The 21,541-nt window shown below is 37.9% G+C and overlaps 1 protein-coding gene across 6 annotated transcripts; it reads right to left on the reverse strand.

The window, feature by feature from the left end:
- Window positions 1-566: 566 nt before the first annotated feature.
- Window positions 567-19,098, reverse strand: LOC113059128 (disintegrin and metalloproteinase domain-containing protein 15-like). Of its 6 annotated transcripts, XM_026227399.1 has the most exons (26): window positions 18,476-19,098; window positions 17,798-17,892; window positions 12,760-12,836; window positions 12,595-12,673; window positions 12,414-12,490; window positions 11,217-11,424; window positions 11,072-11,137; window positions 10,785-10,856; window positions 10,512-10,681; window positions 10,344-10,428; window positions 10,122-10,270; window positions 9,867-10,044; window positions 9,261-9,353; window positions 8,977-9,172; window positions 8,773-8,881; window positions 8,369-8,564; window positions 7,491-7,568; window positions 7,255-7,366; window positions 6,997-7,144; window positions 6,266-6,316; window positions 5,715-5,823; window positions 4,233-4,298; window positions 4,037-4,117; window positions 2,113-2,181; window positions 1,775-1,929; window positions 567-1,667 (listed from the first exon to the last, which is right to left on the reverse strand). In XM_026227399.1, exons 1-26 carry the CDS (start codon window positions 18,633-18,635, stop codon window positions 1,598-1,600), a joined length of 2,949 nt encoding a protein of 982 aa, XP_026083184.1. In that variant the 5' UTR covers window positions 18,636-19,098; the 3' UTR covers window positions 567-1,597. The 6 variants fall into 6 exon arrangements, with proteins under 6 accessions (XP_026083184.1, XP_026083185.1, XP_026083186.1 ...); XM_026227400.1 differs by lacking the exon at window positions 6,266-6,316 and having other exon boundaries at window positions 18,476-19,096; XM_026227401.1 differs by lacking the exons at window positions 4,233-4,298; window positions 6,266-6,316 and having other exon boundaries at window positions 18,476-19,096.
- Between the last annotated feature and the right edge of the window lie 2,443 nt (window positions 19,099-21,541).

The raw sequence follows: 21,541 nt of genomic DNA on the forward strand, positions 1-21,541 counted from the left end.
GAAACACATAGGCTACAGCAAAATATAGAAAAAACTGGCTCAAATTAAACCACTTGAAAAACATTTGTTGGTGAAAAGACTTTTGGATACTATATATATATATATATATATATATATATATATATATATATATATATATATATATGCCTATTGTTCACCCTGAAATGTCTATTTTAAAATCCTATTTTATTTTGGCTCTTAATCGATTATGCAGGAGAAGCAGCCTACTTTTGATTTGGCCATGCAGAACTTGTTTGAACTTGATATTTTAAATGGAAAAGACAAAAATACTGAGGAAAAAATAATGGGTAATGCCATGACTTTAAGATGTTTATATGTTAAATGTGAGATGTTTTTAAGGTTTTAATATAACTTTATATGGTCCACTCGCCACGATAAAATAATTCGATGTCACATTAAAATCACATGTGATTTTATATCTTAATGTAGCTATTTAGCAAATTTCAATAGGGTAACCTGTGTGGTAAAGTAGGATAAATAAAATTTGATAAGATGATTTTGTAAAAATACAGGCATTAGGGTAATCAAAACTGCATGCAAGAATAAACTATAAAAATAAATCCCATGTTTATTGCATTAAAAATACTGCATATTTCAAATAGTCTAAAATATATACCTTCCTCAGGGCTTTGATCGATCCTCCAATCAGCCAGCTTTGTCCCTGCAGCAGAATTTACAATCACAATCTGAAGTGTCTTGATACTGATATAAGACATTACTTTACAGTAAAGACTTTACAGAGAACGTGTGTTTGTGTCCAATGCTAATATCTGTACTGAGACCAGCTGATGTTAAATGCAATGTAATACATCAGACAGAATTTATAGAAACTTTGTCTAGAAACAAAGAGTTCTGAAATTCAGCTTTGGTGCGATTGTATTATAACAACCATCAATGAGATGTTGTGTGGCAAAGTAATTAGGCACCAAAGAGATTCTGTTCATGTCATCTATGGACAGGCATGCATTCATACAGCATCTCGGAGAAAGAAATCAGGACTCCTCAAGGCATCATCTTGTCATATCCTATTTCCATGCGTTGAACAAAGCATCTGAATCACAAAAGGAACTTTATATCAGCATTTGAATGTTCTTATTTGCTGTCCACTCTTAAAAAGTTCTTCAGAATTAAAAAATCCTTTAGATGTTTTGTAAGCTGAAGTTCTGATCCAGATGCAAAAGTCTGTACAGGTATTAATGTTCACCCTGCAGAATCAAGTCCTCACTCATGGTCAGTGCAAATAGAATTGTGCAAGTCTACATCACGTGGTGTCCCGAAGTGGGTCCAAATAGCAAAAAAAAAAAAAAAAAACAACAACAAAAAAACAAGACACACATTATATAAATATATATGTGTGTGTGTGTGTGTGTGTAAATATATAGGGTATATGCTATACCCAAAATAATCAGAATATATTCTCTAAAAACAAGTCTAAATATGTTGTGCAGTTTTTCTTCTCAAATTTAACTTGTTTTATGGGGATAGATATTTTACTATCAAACAAGCCATAATCCTGAAAAAATAAAAATAAATTGTTGTCCAGAAATGTTCAGCCGGGCCAGCGTTTCCTTCCAGACTATATTTGGTGGAGAGCGTGGGGTATCCTAGGGTATTGCTGTCTCCGTAAAGGTGGATGAGGAGCAGGTCTGTACATAGAAATAAAATTATTATCCGATTACACTTTTTCCATAAACTATATTTTATTCACTTGCTTGTTGCATAATATCTCAGGGAAAAACATCAGTCCTTTCACCTGGCAGGAGCAGCAGCTGACGCAGGGTTACACGAGTAAGATGATGAAGATGCGGCAGGTCCTGGATGTCCCAGCAGTGGGGCAGGAGGAGCTTGGGATGAAGGATCCACAGGCAGTGGTTTCTTGGGAACCGGGGGTTTGGGGGGAGCAGGGTTCTGAAACAGGATGAGGTGATTAAGAAGAGACTTTTTTTGTCTTACAAGTTTAATTTGCAATACATTCTAGTTCAAAATAAAAGCAAAACGACTGCACTAAGAGAAATAGATAATCTCAGATATATCAGAACAAGATCTGATATTGTTAATAGATGGATGCACGTTACACGCCTGTGGCAATACCTGTCGTGTAGAGAGGACAGGGTCAGGAGGGAGAGGCTTGCTTGGTGCAGCCGGTCGTGCTCCTGTGGGCTGGACGTACATTAGCAGGTGCAGCCATGTGACAGAGAAAAGCAAGCGCTGGGTGAGATGATTACTGTGCCATTGAGTCAAATAACTGGGAATCACTCTATTCAACCATGATTTTCCCTTGATCATAAAATGAATTTTTCTGAGACCAGACTTTATCATAGGATATGCACTGCACAACTGATTCCTCTTATTCATTCATGCAAGAGGCTGGCAGAGACTGGGAGAGATCAGGTGCATACCGCCACCTACTGTATCGGAGTATGTAGCATGGATGTGAATCTAATTACGTTAGTTGTTACCGCCTTTACTGATGTAGAAACCACATGACAACAGTGTTGTGGACAAATGCGGGAAGTAGCTTCGCGACAAACTTCAACTAGAAAGAGATGCCGATCTCGCTGGTGTTTTACTTGACAGGTGAGTTGTTTTGATTCGTATCTTTACAGAAAATTTATGCTATTATAACGATCAACAAGATTAGTATTATGGGGCATACACGCAAAACGTGGGGCATCGCGTCTCTAGACCCGCGCGAGGACACGTCTGATCCATAGTCTGATCGTTTCTTAACATTGACTTTGTATGTAATCTACTCACACAAATTGCTGAACTCGCGTTAAATCCATGATTTATGTTTCCGTCTAATTGATGGTTGTCAGCGGTTGGGTAGAAGACAACAAATCCCTTCATTCCACGTTCCTTCTTAGCGTCATCAAACCACACGATTGTTATTGTTTTGATAGTGCGCCCTCTAGTGGCAGGTCCTACAACCTGTACCTTTAAGTAAGGTTGAAGTAAAAGTTAACGCTGTTGCTTTGATATCACCTACTCTCTAATAATGTACACAAAGTATTTCTGCATGATGTATCATAGGATAGTTTTTACAAGCCAGTTATTATTGATAGTGATGCTATCACCCTTTAACTAGTCAACATTTATTGTGGAAAGTGATAATATAGCTAGTGGGTAAATGAGCACAGATGCTGTGTCTTTTTTATTTCTTTGGTGTTCATGGTTTAATTTAAGCTGCCTTCAGGTGTGACAAAGTGTATAAAAAACACATGAATAACTGAAGTCATGAAGTCATTGCTTCTAGTCACTAGGTTATATACAACCTTTAAAAATAGATGTAAAAATTGAGTTTAAAAATGTTTACATTTTTAAATCTTTGTTTATAACTTTTAAATGTATTAAATAATTATCTACATGAAATTTATTATTAAAATTTAAAATGTATTGTTAATTTTTTTTGTACTAAATTAAATGCTTTTTTTCTACTAATATTTTATTTACATTTATTCAATTATTTAATTTAATTTCCATCCATCCTTTTCTCAAACCACTAGGGTTGTGAGTTAATAAAATTTTAACACTTTCATACATGAATTAATAGAAATCACTACATGTCATTGCATGTATTGTCTGTTAATGAATATTGGTTCACTAACTTAATTAAGCATAAGCATTGAAGGAAACTGAACTTAACTTGGAAAATTGGAAGTGCACATTATGATTAATTAGATGTCGATAAAGTGTTATATTTATGGCGATATAATTGAAAATATTCCAGATTACATATGCTCTCTTGCTCTCCCCCAGTCTGATCTAACAGGGCACTGGGATCTCAACACACTCGATTCACTCCAGAGGAACCATCAGTCCTTCCGCATGCACCAAACCACCATCATAATCTTACTATTAAACCAAAATGACAGGGACACAAGCACACCTCCACATGCAAAACCACAGAAACACGGACCATGACTAAGAACACAGAATGAGTTAGACACTTTGGGCCAAGACAAAATAACAGACACAGTCAAACATGGCAGATCACAGCAAATGCTCCCTCTACCTTGCACTGCATCTTGCTCTCTGAGGGAATGGGGTCAGGAGGGAGGGGTTTGGCGGGAGGCGCGGGCCAATGCCCCGCTAACTGAAGAACCAAAAAGAGCAATAAAAACTGTATTGGTTTGTGCTTAACATCTACCAGAACACCCCTAAATGCATCTCTGTGTCTCACAGGCTTTGTGAGCAGCAATGACATTTACCTGAGCAGGTTTAATGACAGGATCGGGTGGAAGAGGTTTAGTTGGAGCAGCAGGCCTGTTTTGGACCTAACAATAAGACAGAAGTGTTGCAGAGGGGGTAGCAGAGAGGCAGTACATGCATGTTACAATAAGAAAAGTTAGCTGTTTTAGGCATGGCAATAAGCCAAGAATAACTGGCTTACGTTGTTATGTCAGCAGCGGAAGGAGACTCTGACAGGCATTTTTGAAGTATGTGTAGAAACAATAATTCATGCAGGGAAGATTCGACAGAGGAGCAATGTACGCGTCACATACAGAAAACAAAGCATTTGGCCTTTAGTTTTACTGCATCTAGCACATTTTTGGTCATTTATTTTGTGGATCGATGATAGAGTCAACCAGACCAAATTTGTTATCCAGGTGAAAGAGCAGGATCATGACTATAATCCAAACAATGTGTGTCAGCCTCAGTAGCTTTAACTGACCTTTCAACAGACATCTTTCACCAGGATTTTGCCTCTGTCCTAGTTAGTGATAAAGAAAAAATAATAGTCTACTACAGAGAACTACTTGATACATTCTAGGGTTGGATCCTAACCAGAATGTTCACTTTGATACGATACCAGATTCTGTTATCTCAGTATTAATATTATATCTGTACCTTTGGCAACAATTAAACAGATGAAATGAGACTAGGGCTGTCAATAGGGCTGTCAATTAACCTATTAACCTAACTTGTTTTACTAGTTTATAGCTTAAATATTTTGTAGTTTAGTTTAAGAAAAGAAAAAAAAAACTCAGAGTGTTTTTGTACTATTATTAAATTTTTTGATTTATAGATAAATTACAGAATTTACACTACCACACAAAATTTGGGGTCAGTAAGATTTTTTTCCAAATAAATGATTACAAATGTGATAAAGACTTAAATGGTTACAAAAGATTTCAGTAACACATTATAATAATATTCCGCCAGTTAATGTTAGTTAACTAATTTATTTACATGAATTAGACAAGAACAAGCTTTCGACAGCATTTATTAATCTTAGTTAATGTTAATTTCAGTATTTACTAATGCATTATTTAAATCAAAAGTTGTGCTTGTTAACATTGGTTAAGGCACTGTGACTTAGCATGAACTAACAATGAATAACTGTATTTTCATTAACTAGATAAATACAGTAATAAAGGTACTGTTCATGTTAATTAATACATTAACTAACTAATGAAACCTAAATGGAATTCTAAAGTATTACCAAGATTTCTTGTTTAAATCAATGCTGTTATTTTTTTTACTTTTAACTCAGCACTGATAATAATAAGACCTGATTATTGTAACACAACTATAGTATAATTTCTACTATGTCTATTTTTGATCAAATAAATATCTGTTCTTCTGTGGAGACTCTTAGGAGCCCCACACTGCATTCTAGCAGATCATGCTCCAGTAATAGTATCACTGAATGGGCCAGGTGCTCAGGAGCAGCAGCGTATTGACTGTACCTTGCTGATAGCCTGGGTGAGAGGGATGTCGCTCTGGTGGGGCCACTGGTACCTGAGCGGTTGCACCTGATCTCCATTTCGGGCATTTGCAAGCTCCACAGCAGGGGTCCTGCGAGGGAAATTACAATTTCTTCACAATATTGCACTCAAACTAATGTGACATGTTAATAAAAATTATTTGTTGCTGGTCATTGTTAGGTAAATTTATACCAATAATATCACAGGAAATTCAATGTTACAGAACAACAAGCATCTCATTATCTAAATCTATTTCAAATACATACTTTTGTTTTAAACTGTGTAAAAAAGACATCTAGCAGGGAGAAAATAGAAGAAACTCTGACTAATGCTGGAAGTTCTACAACGCACACAACCAGAAAGGAGCTTGTTAATGACAGCCAATGCTAAGCCAGTGATTTGACATTTGTATTTAATTGTCATTCAAAGCCCCTGCTGGTGAGAGAAAAAAATGTTCATCTACAGAAGTATAGTGACTGCTACCACTCTGGCTTGTTTTGCACAACAAACCGAAGCTCCACATTCACAGATACCTTTGGTTTTCCTCTTTCACACAGTATTCAATGTAGGCCACTGAGACACCACTGCACCATGGGTAAAAAACAGTAAAATTATATCATTAATCATTTATAATATGATCTATGTCTGTGATGAAGGATCTTACTTTTATCTGACATTAACATCTAAAGGTTGTAATATCTGTCTGGCTGGTGTATTTTTACAGTAGTCTATGTTTGTTCTCTTCTATTCTGACTTAAGTGAAGTTACGTGGTCTGATCATCTAGTTTAAAACATGTGTCAAACTCTTAGAAATTGACTCTTTGTATTTATGTCTGTTTAATATATATAAAAAAAAAAACTTTTGATACCATTTTCAAGAAATGTTTCCATTTAATGTGGTGTAACCATCATCTAAAAAAGTAAACGCATTAAATACCATTAATACAATGTCAAATATTAATAAGCAGTTGAATTTATATATTAAAATAATTTATTAATTATTTCTACATAATAAAAGATTACGCCAAACTACTAAATAAGTCATTTCTTTTTCATTCTTTTAAAGGCTTATAGTCAGAAATTAAAAACATGCTCATCAAATTTTAAGTCATTGCAAGCTTAAATAGCATTTTTAAATGTATTTTTAAATCACTTCTTTATTAAATCTCATGTTATTTGTCCACTGATGAAGTGTGATAAATTGCTTTAATAAAGTGTGTCATCTCTTAAGCCCTGTGTCCTTCTGTCTGTTTCTCTGTCTTACCGGCTCTGTCGGGACTTGTTGAAGGGAGTGTGGCCGAGGTACACAAGACCTCGTCGACAGCGGGGGAAACGGAGTGCGACGAACAGCAGTGAAACCGGTAACACAAACAGGAAAATGACCAGCAGAGCCACCTGTGCAGGATCTGAATCTGTATACAGACAAAACCAGGCTAAACACTACCACGCCAATGTAATCAATGTGATGCATTACTGAGCCCAAATTTCTAAAGTTCCATGTGAACCAGTTTGTGTGTGGTACCTTCGGGCTCTCGTGCAGGGCCGCTGTCCACACTGCCACCGGTTCCAGAGTATCTGCAGTCAGGAGGAGCCCAGCCTTCATCACAGTGACAGTTTTTATTACTGTTACAGACCTACACAAACAAAGAAAACAGAGAAAAATACTTGATTTGAAAAACTTAATAAAGTTAATAATAATAATAAAGTTTATAATTCTCTGAAGTTGCAGTGTGCGCTCCTTCCCTCCCCCCTCCTCACCCCATGGCCATTGCACTTCCTGCGGCATTCCTCAACACCAAACATGGCCACGTCCCGGCACTGTTGGTCTACACATGCCTGAGAATATAATGTTACAATGTTTTTTAAAAAGCATTTTTTTTTTCTCCAGGACTATAAATACATGTAAATAAAATATCTAATATTGTAAAATATGAATCTTTAAAATAACTATTTGAATATATGTTAAAATATAATTTCCTCCTGTGATGGCAAATTTGAATTTTCAGCAGCCGTTACTTCATTCTTCAATGTAACATGATCCTTTAAAATTGATTCTAATATGCTGATTTGGTGCTCAAGAAACCAATTATTATTTCTTATTATTATCAATGTTGAAAACCGTTGCTGCTTAATATTTTTGTGGAAACCATTTTTTTTAGGATTCTTTGATGATTAAAAAAATAACCAAACAGTAGTGTGTCAACTTTTATCCTGAGTAACCGATGAGCGCAGCCATGATGCATCCTAACTTTGTTTGGATGATCTTGTGTTCCGGCCTCCATAAAAATGAATGTTAAAACAGCTTAAAAGATTGACTGAATTAATTCAACTTTATCAATATAACTAAATACACTGAACAAAATTGTAAATGCAACACTTTTGTTTTTGCCACCATTTTTCATGAGCTGAACTCAAAGATCTAAGACATTTTCTATGTACACAAAAGGCCTATTTCTCTCAAATATTGTATATATAAGTAAAAATGAATAGCTACAATGGCTAGATGGTAAGAAAATCTCAAATGGAATTTACTAAAGACTCTGCATGATCAATTACGCTAAATGTATGGTAAAATTCACGTATTAAATAATTAACCTTCCTAAAAAGTACAAAGTACACATTTTCTGGACACTCACCTTGTTGGGCCCACAGGCTGTCCCCTGTGACACCATGGCTGGGTCGGAAACATCATCACCTAGATTAAAATAAGCGCCCCGGCAGGTAAAGTCACTCTGGTTCAGTTTGACTGTTGTGGTCAGAATCTCAGCGTTGGAGCCCAGCAGAGGACGTTCATTTCCACCCTGACACTGGATCCTACCACAGTGCACATCCCTAAGTAAAACAAAGAAAACAATCATATTTCCACCAGATCAAATGTAACTGGATGTAAACAATATTACAGCACAGTTTTTGCACGTTTTGTTGTAATTACCGGTATGCTTACACAGAATATGCGATATTGGATATTAAACATTTTAGGAAACAATCATGATTATGTGAGTGCTTGAAAATCATCAGATTCCAGGCTACATGTCCTCACCCTTTCAAACAGGGGATGTAGGAACCGTTGGACATCTGGCCACAGTTTCCATACTTATTGCCCTGCTTATTCACAGAGGAAAAGCAGATAGGTGGAGCATGGGTGGAGTCTTAGGGGGTGGAGAGAACAGAGAATCAATCGTGATAAATCTAGACTCTAGGTGAGAATCCTTAGATTCGTCATTGTGGAGCATGTTGCACTCACTCTGTCCCCAGAGCATTTGGCACTGCTCGTCCAGACTGGCACACGCGCCACTGTAGCAGTAGGAAGACCCGTCTTTGCATGACTCTCCGTTCTGCAGAAACACATTAGGAGGACAGTAAGGTGAAGTGCCAGTGCAGTACTCCGGTAAATCACACTCTCCCAACGGCTCCCGACACACCGACCCGGCCACACGCAACTGCAGGGAAAGAGATGGAGGAGATGTGGTGAGAAAGCGCCATTAGCAGTGCATATCTAAGTGTGTAAGCATATGCACCTTTACAAACCTTGCAGTTCTCACAGCAGATGCCATCAGAAGAGCACTGGGCCCCAGGAACCAGTTTACACGTGCTGGCATTGCAGCAAGGATCATTACATTCCTGAACACACACGCACGCATGTAGCAGATTACAGAGGCAAGAGCATATTACTACTTTTATTTGTTTTACAATCCTGATGTGTCAAAACGAAATTCGAAAAAAAAAAATAGAGAATTGCAAGATTTACAAACAATTCCCACCCCGAAATTAAGAAATTGATGAAAATTAGTTATTTTTATGTTCACAAAAAAAAAAAAAAAAACTTAAAAATGATGTCTGATTTTTTGGAATTGACAAAAAAAAAAAAAAATTTGTACAATCGTCTGAAGTCAGTTGAGTCAGCAATGTCAACTTTGCAACTTGTATATATATAGTATATATCATTTTGACTCATTTTTGACCCAGTATGGGTCATATGTTTTGTTCCATATAAGAAAGCAAGTCACACAGGTTTGGAAAAACATGAAGGTGAGCAAATGATGAGAGAATGTTCATTTTAGCTGAACTATCCAATTAAGCAGTTTTAAGCAGCCATTTTTGTCAGGAACCAGTAGTCAGAAGGCTTTTTCTTACCTCCAGCAGGCCGCAGTCACACTCCTCTCCTCTCTCTACATACAGGTTCCCGCAGCGCGGACCTCCCTGAAGACTCTCGGGCTGAGGCACGTTAAACAGACACATTCCACCACCGTGCAGTAGACTGAGAGAGAGATCCCGTTCGCTGCAGCTGCTGAAGAGCTGACCGGGCATAAACCTGCACAAGGGAGCATTTACTGCATACTGCACAATAAGTCACCAGCACTATATTATCAGAGAGTCACAAACACTCACCCAGTGGAGGGCTCCATGATGCAGCCCCCAAGCCGAGGCTCGTTCTGGCACTGGCAGCGCCTGTCGGCAGTATCGTGACTCATTCCCAGGTTGTGACCCAACTCGTGTGCCACCGTTGATGCTACACCTAACACACTCACCAGGTGATCCTATGGTGCAGGAAACACAGGTTAATACTAAAACAAGACTTTTTAGTGCATAGAGATGAAAGATTGCTCTCACCACATTCACTCCTCCTGACCGATCCTTTGAGCACATGGACGACTGAGATGCCATGCCAACTGTTGTCCCATCAAATGATTCACCCCTAAAAAGCATATCATGATTTATCATAATTGTTCAAATGTGATTAACTGGTGCCTATATTTTCCACAGTGCATCTGGTCCTACATGATGAGCTGTGCGTTGTCATGCCGTAATCGTGGTAGAAGGTCCCCGGTCCTCCAATCCAGGAAGCGGTTTAGAGTTTCAGTGGGATTCTTATCCACTTTAATTTTGTCCTGGTCACTCCAGATCTCCAGACCCACCAGAGCTACACGTACACTCAGTGGCCGGTAGAACTGGGACAGAGGGCCAGACAGAGATTTAGAAAGAACCCTAGGTTCACAATCTTACCGACCACAAAATTGTGATCAGTAGTGCACATTTAAAAATAAAACTTACCCAGTCTACTTGGTTTGCCACATCCAACATGCGGTAAATTATGGTTTTATTATTCTTCTGGTAATTCAGATACTGTGAGGAAGAAACAGAAAAAGAAGACAAAAGGATTCAAAACTGAAACCTTGAATATTTAGATATTTAGACTGTAAAGCAATTAAGAGTAGATGTGATGCAGTATATGTACCAGTAGATGGCATAAGTGTCTCACATCTCAATGTGACTGTGTGTGTGTGTGTGTGTGTGTGTGAGTGTCAGAGATAGAGATAGAGATATCGCTACTCTGTTACCTCTTTATGATCCACCACCAGCACCAGCTCAATATATTTGGTCTCTGAGAGAATGTCTCTCTTACTCTGTCACACAACAGCAGAAAAAGATCATGAGGAAAAAAAAATACACATACCTATAAACACCACACTAGTACATGCTCACCCTGTGTGTGTGTGGGACGATCTGAATGGGAGGAATAGAGGTATGTGACACTCCACAGTCTCTAGACTTCGACGTTTGTGAATCTGTAGGGTAGATCCCGTGCATCCATCCTTCTTCCATTTCTCCGCTTCCTTCCTCTTCTCTGTCATGCTTTTCTTCCTCAGGACGCAGCTCAAAGCTCATTGTGGCGTTAATGACTATCACTCCCCTGCAGAGAGAAAAAGAAGTGTTATTACTAACACCATAACTAACACAGACTGAACATCATGTTAACACACAGCACTCATTGATGGTGTTAAAGGGACAATAAGTAACTTTTTAGGTATTTTATTATCTAAAATCAATATTTTTTTTCATAAATATGCCCTCAATGGTGTACAAATACCTATGCCAATGTTTAAACTAATCCTTGTAAATGAAGAATTTATTATCTTTATATACATGGGACGGGTAGGTCGACGGAGGCTTCCATGTAGTTCCGCCATCTTGCAAAACTATAATAGCAGAGAGGGACAAAAAGTACTAAGCCAACGCGTTTCCACAACGCGTTTTCGGTCAGAGCCAGAAACGCAGGTGCAGAGCAGTGAGAGGCGCTTGAAACTGCACCGGCAAGTTTAAAAGTCTGGATTGCATTCTTATTATGGACCATACATATGCCGCGCCACAGGAGAAGAAAAAAATTTTTTATATCTAACAATGCACATAATTCAGAAAATATAACGAATAAAGAAGACATAACTACTAATTACAATATTTCATGTTTTCCACAGTCAGTAATTCATACTGTAACATTCGTTTGTTAGTTGTCATGTTGCAGTTTGTTTGAAATAACACACCTGTTCACCTGAAGGAAAACTCGACGAAGTGCTATTAGAAGACATCCTGTCAAAGCTTTTTGGTACATATCGCCTACCGTAAACGCGCATTTGAAAAAGCGAGGCGCTGGAGAGCAAAATTAGTTTGAATGCAAAATACAATTTCACCACTAGATGGGAGTAATTCCTACTCACTGTCCCTTTAAGAAATACAGACTCCTTTCTCATATTTCACTAGTGTTCACTATGTCAGCCATTTTAATTGAGTTGTTTTGCGTTGGTAGTGTTTGATCCTCAGATGTTCAGTGTATGATGGCCAGTTTTCCTTTGTCACTTTTTTCAAAGTCGGTAAGTGTTTGACGCCTAGTGTTTGTAAAATTACCGTAACCCAGAGCAGGAGTTGAGTGCCACACGGGACTGAGGGAAACCCTGCACTGAACCATGATAGTAACAATGCATCTGTCAAAGAAACATATTTTATGTTAAGTTGCTTTAATAATCTGCAACATTCCAAAAGGTACTGTGAAATAAATGTGCCCTAGTGTACAAAGGACTCATCTCACCACTGGGTTCTCCTTCATGGACACCCCAGTTCCGTTTGGCAGGTAGTAGAACACGTTAGGCGGCTTTGGCAAAAGAGCTCTGCAATCAGACCAATGTTCAAATATGATGATTTACGTAACTTCAGTAGATGCTGATGATGAGTATACACACAGGAAATTACTTACTTGTTTTTCTCTAGGTCCAAGATATACATGCTGCTTCCCACTTGTAAACCACACTGCAATCTGTCTGGGTGACCATTCTGGAGAGAATGAGAGAGACAGATTTCATGTTATAAAGAGATTATTTGAATAGTTAATTTGTTATATACGGAGATATAACAAGGCCTATTTATGAGCCCTCCTGCTCCACCTCAGCAAATGTTACAAATGTGACCCTGGACCACAAAACTAGTCTTAAGTAGCATGGGTATATTAGTAGCAATAGCCAAAAAAAACATTGAATGTGTCAAAATTATATATTTTCTTTTATGCCAAAAATCATTATGATATTGTCAGCCTTTTTGGCTGAAGCTATTTACACTAACAACGTGTGATTTGGCTAGGTAACACTATAAAAGACTCCAATGGGACAGAAGGTAAAATGTTTGACATCTTCATTTGCGCTTGACCTGGGTTCGAATGTGCCATTTTCAAATTTCAAATTGCATCAAAAAAGCATTTATTTAATTAATAATATAATCAAAAAGTTGAAAATAAAGTATTGGGTAGGGTTAGGATAGGATAGGTGTAGGGTAGGGCTTTATTGTCCCAATTTGCACCCTCAGATTTCAGATTTTTAAATAGTTGTATCTCGGCCAGATACTGTCAAACCATAGATCTGAAAAGATGAAAGCTTGGCCAGAGGAAAAGATGGGTTCTCTGAGAGGATAAAATAGCTTCATTTTAGAGGGTAACTGGGCTATAAACCAACTTCCCCTTTTTGAGCCTTTCTCTCATCTCACTTCCCATTCTAAGCACCTTTTCCTGCCATTCTATCACATCCCTTTGGCACACACACATTCAGCAGCCTGATGAAAAAGTGAAATCCCACTCAACTTCCTGTTTTATGGCTGCTGCTGTTTCCTGCTTTTCTCTTCAATGTGCTAATAGGAACAGCTTACTTTATTGACCCCTCCTTTTCTCAGCCAATAAAAGGAGGTGTATCTGACCCCTCTCTGTACCAGCCATTCTCTTTTCCTGCTAATCAAAGCAAAAAAAAAAAAAAAAAAAAAAAAAAAACAGATAGATAGATTCAAAAATATTTTTATTCTATGGTAGTATACTGTTGAGTGTTGACCCACAGTCCAAATTACAAACAAATGACTTTTATAACCAGGTTCATTTTACTGAATCAAAAACGTGCAGAGCAACCACGTAGCCCAATTCACGAACAAACATTGTTTAAATTACTCAAAAACTCATCTACTTATTAAAAAGCAATTGAACTAGCTTCAGTTAAGTCTAATTTTTATTTTATTTTAAATTGCAATGTACGAAGTCAAAGGGTTCTATAAAAATTTATAGAAATAACTGAGAATTTCTTTCATATGTAAGCAAAATTTTACACATTAGACTGAAATACTCAAAAGACCCAGAATCCAATTCAATCGTGAATCTGTGAATTGAGTTGTGAATCTGAATTAAATTCAGGACATCAGCACATGTGTATTGATAGACAGTCCTAATCCCAATAATTATGTTTCTTTTTCGAATCTAACATTAAATTGCTGTTGGCAAGTATTTAAAGGCTGCATCTCCTACAACATTAGCTTAAACCAATACACAAACAGCTGTTTGGTTACTGTCTACATTACAAGGTACAAATGTTGATTTCATGTCTCAAGTACTGTGTTCTTGTAGCTCAAGTGGTAAAGCGTTGCTTAAGCAAGCGCAAGGTTGGGGGTTCATATCCCAGGGAACAAATGTTATGAAAAATTGTTAGCCTGAATGCAATGTAAGACGCTTTGGATAAAAGCGTCTGCTAAATGCATAAATTTAATTTAAATTTAAGTAACATTACGAGATGTCAGACTTCTCACAGCTCTCAGTACTCATCCAGTTTCTTGCCAAAGCTTTAAATGTTCTTAGATATTGTGGAGCTGCTGAAAAGATTCATCAAAAGGTCATGAAACTGACATCACAAGAGCATCACTCTCTAAACCACATCCGCTGTCATTTACCATGCTGAACAACACACCCATACAAACACTTTCTCCCAAGATCCAACCTCTGGGCTGCTCACAAAATCTGAAGCCCACATTCAACCATCAGATACTGCTCCAGCATTGTTCGGGTTTCCTAGAAAACCACAGGCATCTATTTGTGGGCTATACGTTTATTGCTATCAGATGGTTTTGGTGAGTGCCTTTCCTATGAACTCCTGGGAACAGACTGCAGTTTACTGGGAATGGGTGGATCGCTTGTCTCTGAACAACCAGGGCCAAGTCAAACTAGTGACAGAGGCAAAGATGAATCCATTTCTTCATATCTGAGTCCTGACTCATTTTTCTCTCTAATTTATTTGACTGTAACACATTCCACAAACTTTCTTTAGTGGAAAGAATTTTGTGGAAAGATTGCCCAACGCATTGGCCAATCTGTTCTCCTCTTTCTCTTTCTGTTATTGCCTTCTGATCTGATCTCACTTTTTTTCTCCCCCTCTTTATAAGCCTCTCTTTTTCAGTCTGAATTAATGTCCCTGAGCACATGCTGTATGCAGCGCGCTGACCTCAGCAGCTGATGAATGCTGGGTGGGGTACTTTTACTGAGGCTAGCTGAGGGTGAGGAAGAAAAAGAGCATACGAGAATGGGAGTATGGGTGGAGGATGAGAATTGGACCAGAATGCATGGTTTGCCTGTGCCTTAACCACAGCCCATGTGAGACCTTCTTGGTTCATACAGTCAGTAAATTGGTTAAATGGGTGATTCATAAGTTTTGGTGATTCACTGAAAAAAAACTAGCTTATAAGAGAGACTTTGTGAAAATGCGTGAAACCAAAAATTATTGAGTCATTTTGTTTCGTAATTTTTTTTATTGAATCTGGTACCTAGCCCTAGTAGCCACTATATTTATTGTGGTTAAAGTAAATAATATGACTCCCCAGGTTAAACTCTATTAGAAGATTTCTTATGGAATGACACTCAGAAAATAGCCTTACTGCATGACAGAAAAATACAAGTCTGTGCTCTGTAAACCAATTTGTTTGGCCAATCACAGCATTCTGAGGCAGTCTTTGTCAATCATTTTGAAGGCTGCCCACAGAATTCACCCAAAAATGAAAACTCTGTCATCATTAACTAACCCTTATGTTGATTCAAACCTGAATTACATTCTTTCTTCTTATGTTTAAAATCAACTTCCACAGTATGCACAAAAAAGACAAATAAATCTTTAGAACAACACATGGTTGAGTAAATGATAAGCTGTATAAGCAATTTTCAATTTTTAATTCGAGATGAATACTCTCTCCGATCGACATATTAATATAATTTGAGTTCCAGTTAGTGGGTGGTGGATAGCTTGAGGGCAACTGTTTGTAATCAAAAGATTTGCAGGTACACAAAGTGTTGGGAAGATTACTTTGGAAATGTAATAGGTTACAGAATTCAAGTTACCTTATTTAAAATGTAAAGTAGTTTAACTATTACAATTACTTTATTAATGTAACTGATAAAATTTCTAAATTCTCTGATTCTAAATTTCTAACAAAAGTTTTTGAAACACAGCAGAATTCCGTCAATTTACTGAGACAGTTGGGGGGGGGGGGGGGTTGAGTGATCTGAGTGTGTGTGTGCCTCCTCTCTGTGTCATTGCTGGAGGTCTCGAAGCGGGCGAAGAAGGTGTTGAGGTCATCTGGTAGGCTGTCTGAGGAGCTGATAGTAGTGCTCATGTTGGTCCTGTAGTCTGTGATGTGATGTGATGCATGCCTTGCCACATGATCCGCCCAGTGTCAGCATTAGAGTAGATTCTAGAAACTGTCCAGCTTCACTCTGTACTGTCTTTTAGCCACTGCAATGTTTTTTCTCAGTCTGTACTTTGCAGCTTTGTACTCTTGTTGCCTGATTTAAATGTAAATTTGACGTACAGTACCAGACTGTTTATCCAGGGCTTCTGATTGGGGAACTTCCAGACTTGTATGGTGGGTACGATGTTATCAAAAACCCATACTCGGAATTCGTGCTCTGCATTTAACCCATCCAAAGTGCACACACACAGCAGTGAACACACACACACACACTGTGATCACATACCCGGTGCAGTGGGCAGCTATTTATGCTGCTGTGTCCAGGGAGCATATGGGGGTTCAAGAGCACCTCAGTCTGGTATTGAAGGTGGAGAGAGGCACACACTGGAATGAGTGCAGTACATTCACACCCCCCACCTAAAATTCCTGCTGGCCCGAGACGCGAACTCGCAACCTTTGGATTACAAGTCCAACTCTCTAACCATTAGGCCACAACTTCCCTCAAATTCCCTCTTCACTAGAGCTAATGTACCCAGTAATCTTTAACATTTTCTTAACTGTAATTTAATTAGACATTTTTTCTCAGTAACTATAACTGATCAAGGTTACATTTATTTTGTAATAAAATAACTCTTTTACATGCAACTAGTTACTCTCCAACACTGGGAACCACACACACACATATAAACATAAAAACACACACCCAAGCCATCACCTGCCTTTCCTCTCCATGGCAAAACAGGCTAAAAACAAACCATCGTTGTCTGATTCAACCAGGCAGAGGGCCTGCTTTACTGGGCATGACAAAATAAATGAGTCAGCATGTAACCTAGTGAGCATTTTCCATATCACTGTTAAGAGAAGTGATAAAGAAAAGAAAGAAATTATGAGACTTAAAGGTCAATTTAAAGGTCAAGTGAGGGAGGTGGGCTTGGTGTCCATATCTGTCCTGTCCTGGAGGGAGAATGTACTGTAGGTGTGTGTTGACATATTCAGCTGGAAACTTCCTGACATAAAGTATGATCTGAGAGGAGAGGAACTAGAGGCAACATTAAGGGGACGGACACTTCCTGTGCAGCTGAGAGCAACTCTGAAGTCATGTCCTGCTAAATTCCCCCATTCCACACACACACACACACACACATTTTTATTACTAGCTCCAGTGAAGAGGAATGTTATCCAGACAGGCATGAAATGTTAGTCAATGTTGTTTTAATGATTAATTATTACTGTTATTAGACGGTGCAACAACTCACCTGTAAAACATCACTCAGACTTCTCCTAACTCCATCAACAACAGCAAACGGCCTTGTCTTCGCCAGAGGCTTCTGTTCTCTTCTCTGACTTGTGACTGTAGGAGATTTAGGAAAATTATATTTATATGTTCATAGGTTTTATTATTGTAATAAGTAAATATATAGAATTTTATACAAAAACAAACAAAAAAATTAAACTTTTAATTTATTATGATAGCTTATGTTATAATTTCAAAAGCCTGATTCCCCTACAAAACTGTTGCAGTACTTATTTCAGATTGTGGGTCAGAATGAAAGAAGGATTAATCTGTTCAACTGAGTAAAGTTTTGTAAGTGCAACCCAAATACTAGGGTAATCAATTGTTATTTCTTTGACTAATATTAACAAAAATCTCCCTGCATGTCAAACAAGATGAAACTAACAGACATTCCATCTCTATCTATTAAGATTCCACTACTATTTAATGGGATTTATTGTGAACCTATCAATAACAAAGAGTTAAAGTTGTGCTGATGAAATCTTGTGAGTGTTTCTGTAATAATGTATGTTCATCTCAGAGTATTACAACAGTTTTGCTCAAGTGCACACTCATACACCTAACAGTATCACTGTAAGTAATAACCACTATAAAGACTAGCGGTGTTGTGGGGGCATATTTAAAGCATAGTATCCCATACCATTGTGAGAGGAGTTAGTTATCCGTGTGAAGCTGCTGTCATCCCTGTTTAAGGTCAGAGTGAGGGACCCCCTGAACATCAGGAGCGGGGTGCCTTCAAACAGAAGAACAGTGAAGAGAGTTCGCCAAAAACACCTGAACAACTGATGATGGTGCTTCATGGTCCAGCAACGCACTGACTGGTCTAATCTTTGAATTCAAATGGAGTAGCGGATCAGTGCACTTCTTAGAAACAGTCCCGTGAACACGGCCCGCGGTCAGACGATCTGTCACACGTGAACGCGCACCTGGCCATTCACCTGCTGCTGGACGCCAAGCTGCAGTCCGTTCTGAAAGCGTGTTCTCGGCCCAACGTAGGTTCTGTCAGGGCGAACCGACATCCTGCTGAAAACCTCAGTTCTGCCCCAACAATAATAGTGGCTAGCCTACTGTATTGCGCTCGTTTCGTCTTGCGATACAGAGGAATCGCATGTGATAATAAGCTCGTAGAATAAGCTTTCTCGGTAGAGTGCGCAATCCGTCCGCTCGCCGGTGTTATCCCGAGGCAGTATAATCGCATTTCTCAGTGTGTCCAACCACATAGGGTTTCCTCTTTCGAGTTAACTCTTTGCTGTCCGGTCGTGTTCAAATCCTTGTCAGAATGAATAGGTTAGGCTACGCTACGCATTCGTTTAGCTGGAACAATAAAGAAAGCTCGTAGATGGCGTAGCCTACTAGGCATTAATTATAACGATTAAAGCAGGGATGGGGATGTACTAAAGGACACCAAAACTGAATTGGGAAGGTCTGAAAATATGCAAGAATATGTACAACATATAGGGTTTATGGTAAACTGACAAATGTGGGACACCTAAGCTTCAGTGCGTTTATTTCTTCTTTTACAATATTAAAGTGAACATGATGGTTGCTGAATTTAAGCAGGGGTGCCAAGTTATTGAAATCACTTGACTTTCTGCCAATTATTTCAGAAATGTGGCCAAGAAAATAATCAAACAGGAAGTACCTTTTGTAGAGGCATAGGATTTAGAGAAAATAACGTTAAGCATTTAAATCTGTTATAAATAAAACTATGTTCTAAATTGTTATCAAAAATATATTTGTGATGAATTTATACATCAAATTTAGCAATAATATTGTGAAAATGTGTTACGAATATTTTCTATTTGATGCAATCTTTGTCATCCCCACTTTAGGAAAAGATGTTTTAAAAGTGGGACAGCATGTTATGACTAATGGGGAACAGTCAAATATGTTATGCTATTCAATTGATAAAATGTGCATTAAGAATGTTAAATGCCATACGTTTAAATTTGAAAATTTGGGGCTTATAATGCAGCAATATTATTTGTTTTAAGATCCAGATGAACAATTTAGCAACAAGAGGACAATGGGATCTTGGACCCTGATGGGTTTTACATTTTGCTGAGTGTTTTACTTGGCATTAACCCTGAGGAAGGCGATTGTTGTGCATTTACTGCTACAGCTGGAGAGGTGCAGCCACTGAGGAATTGTTTGATTGTTCTTGTTTGCTTGTCAGATAGATAATCTCCCACACACACACAAACACACACACAGAATAAATAAATAAATATACAAATTAAATAATAATAATAATAGTAATAATAATAAAAACAGAGGGAGTACTTCCAAATGAATCTATTCAGGTTCTCAACTTGGACTGCATCCGAAATTGCATACTTTAAATAGGTAATCCTCCTCATGCCGGCACAGGCCCATGGAGAGTGCTGCAAAACTAATGCTATTATCCTTTAAAACCCTCTTATCTTATTAGTACTCTACCCGCACATACACTAGAGAACACATATTTCACTCATTATGTGTGGAAAAGTATCCAACTTGTACACTGCACGCTGTGTCTTAGACACATTGAACTTGCTGAATCAGAATATCAGCTAAAATCGTGACCAAACAGATTATATTGCATAAGCGATTTTCTTCTACCCTTGGACTAATCACACATGTTCTTCAGAACTTAGCCTAGAACCCAAAGACACCGTGTTCAAGCTGTCAAAGTTTCCACTATTTTGTTATGGAAAAACCTTATTATCTTACACTAACTCATTTAAAACACAAGTGAGCAGGCTGGATCATATCTCACATAAAAAAATTAAAATTAAATAAAAATTAAAATTAAAACATTTATTTTAATAGGAGAACTGACTGTAAACAAAAATAAATGTCATCAGAGGAAGTAGTTTTGCCTGTAATTGTGCTTTTTGTTTGTTTCAGTTATGCTAGTAGAGACCTTTAGCATTTGTTCAAGCCTTCCAGCGCCAAGAGTACAACGGCAAAACAACAGCCTGAGCAATAATAAATATTCTCCTGCTGGGAGAATTCTTTTTGTGAAATGTCTTTGTTAAATGCGCTGACTATGAAAAGTGCCAGTTATTTTAATTTAGTTTTATACCAAATTGCATTATGAGAAAAACCCTTTAACCTACAGCTTAGGGACCTCATACCAGACCTGATTCGGGACAATATGATGAAGTTTCCTTTAATAAATGAAAGAAATTTTTTTTTTTTAGTAAATAGACAATACTGAAACAAAAAAAAAACATTTAGCACAAATGTTTTTGTGGGAATTACCTGAAAGCCATACACAAATTACATTACTGCAAGTGCAACAGTTATTATTCCTATATCTGTTTAGTTAAGTAATACAAAACGTGATCAGCATTAGAAAGCAACAGCACATGCAGAACAATGACTCATTTAAGCTCCTTAGCCAAAGAAAGCATAAGGAGCTGCTGATATGACAGACCAATATTGTTAATGATAAACACTGCCAGGAGTACTAGCTTCTGTCTCTTGATCCAAACAAACCATCCATCAGCAGTAAGTAATTCATAAGGTGCTGGGCCCCTTAGAAGGATGTCACTGTAGGGTTGCTAAACAGGATGGGACTGTTCGACAAAAAGACCGGAATGTGTCAGTAGAAATGGTACCTTTGGGAAGTAGATGGCAGTGAAGACCCTGCACAGATGATTGGTGTATACCTGCAGGCAGCACCTGACGCACATCAGTAAAAGAGGGATGAAGATCCACA

Source organism: Carassius auratus, chromosome 41, assembly GCF_003368295.1.
Source record: "Carassius auratus strain Wakin chromosome 41, ASM336829v1, whole genome shotgun sequence".
In the NCBI taxonomy this organism is placed as follows: domain Eukaryota; kingdom Metazoa; phylum Chordata; class Actinopteri; order Cypriniformes; family Cyprinidae; genus Carassius; species Carassius auratus.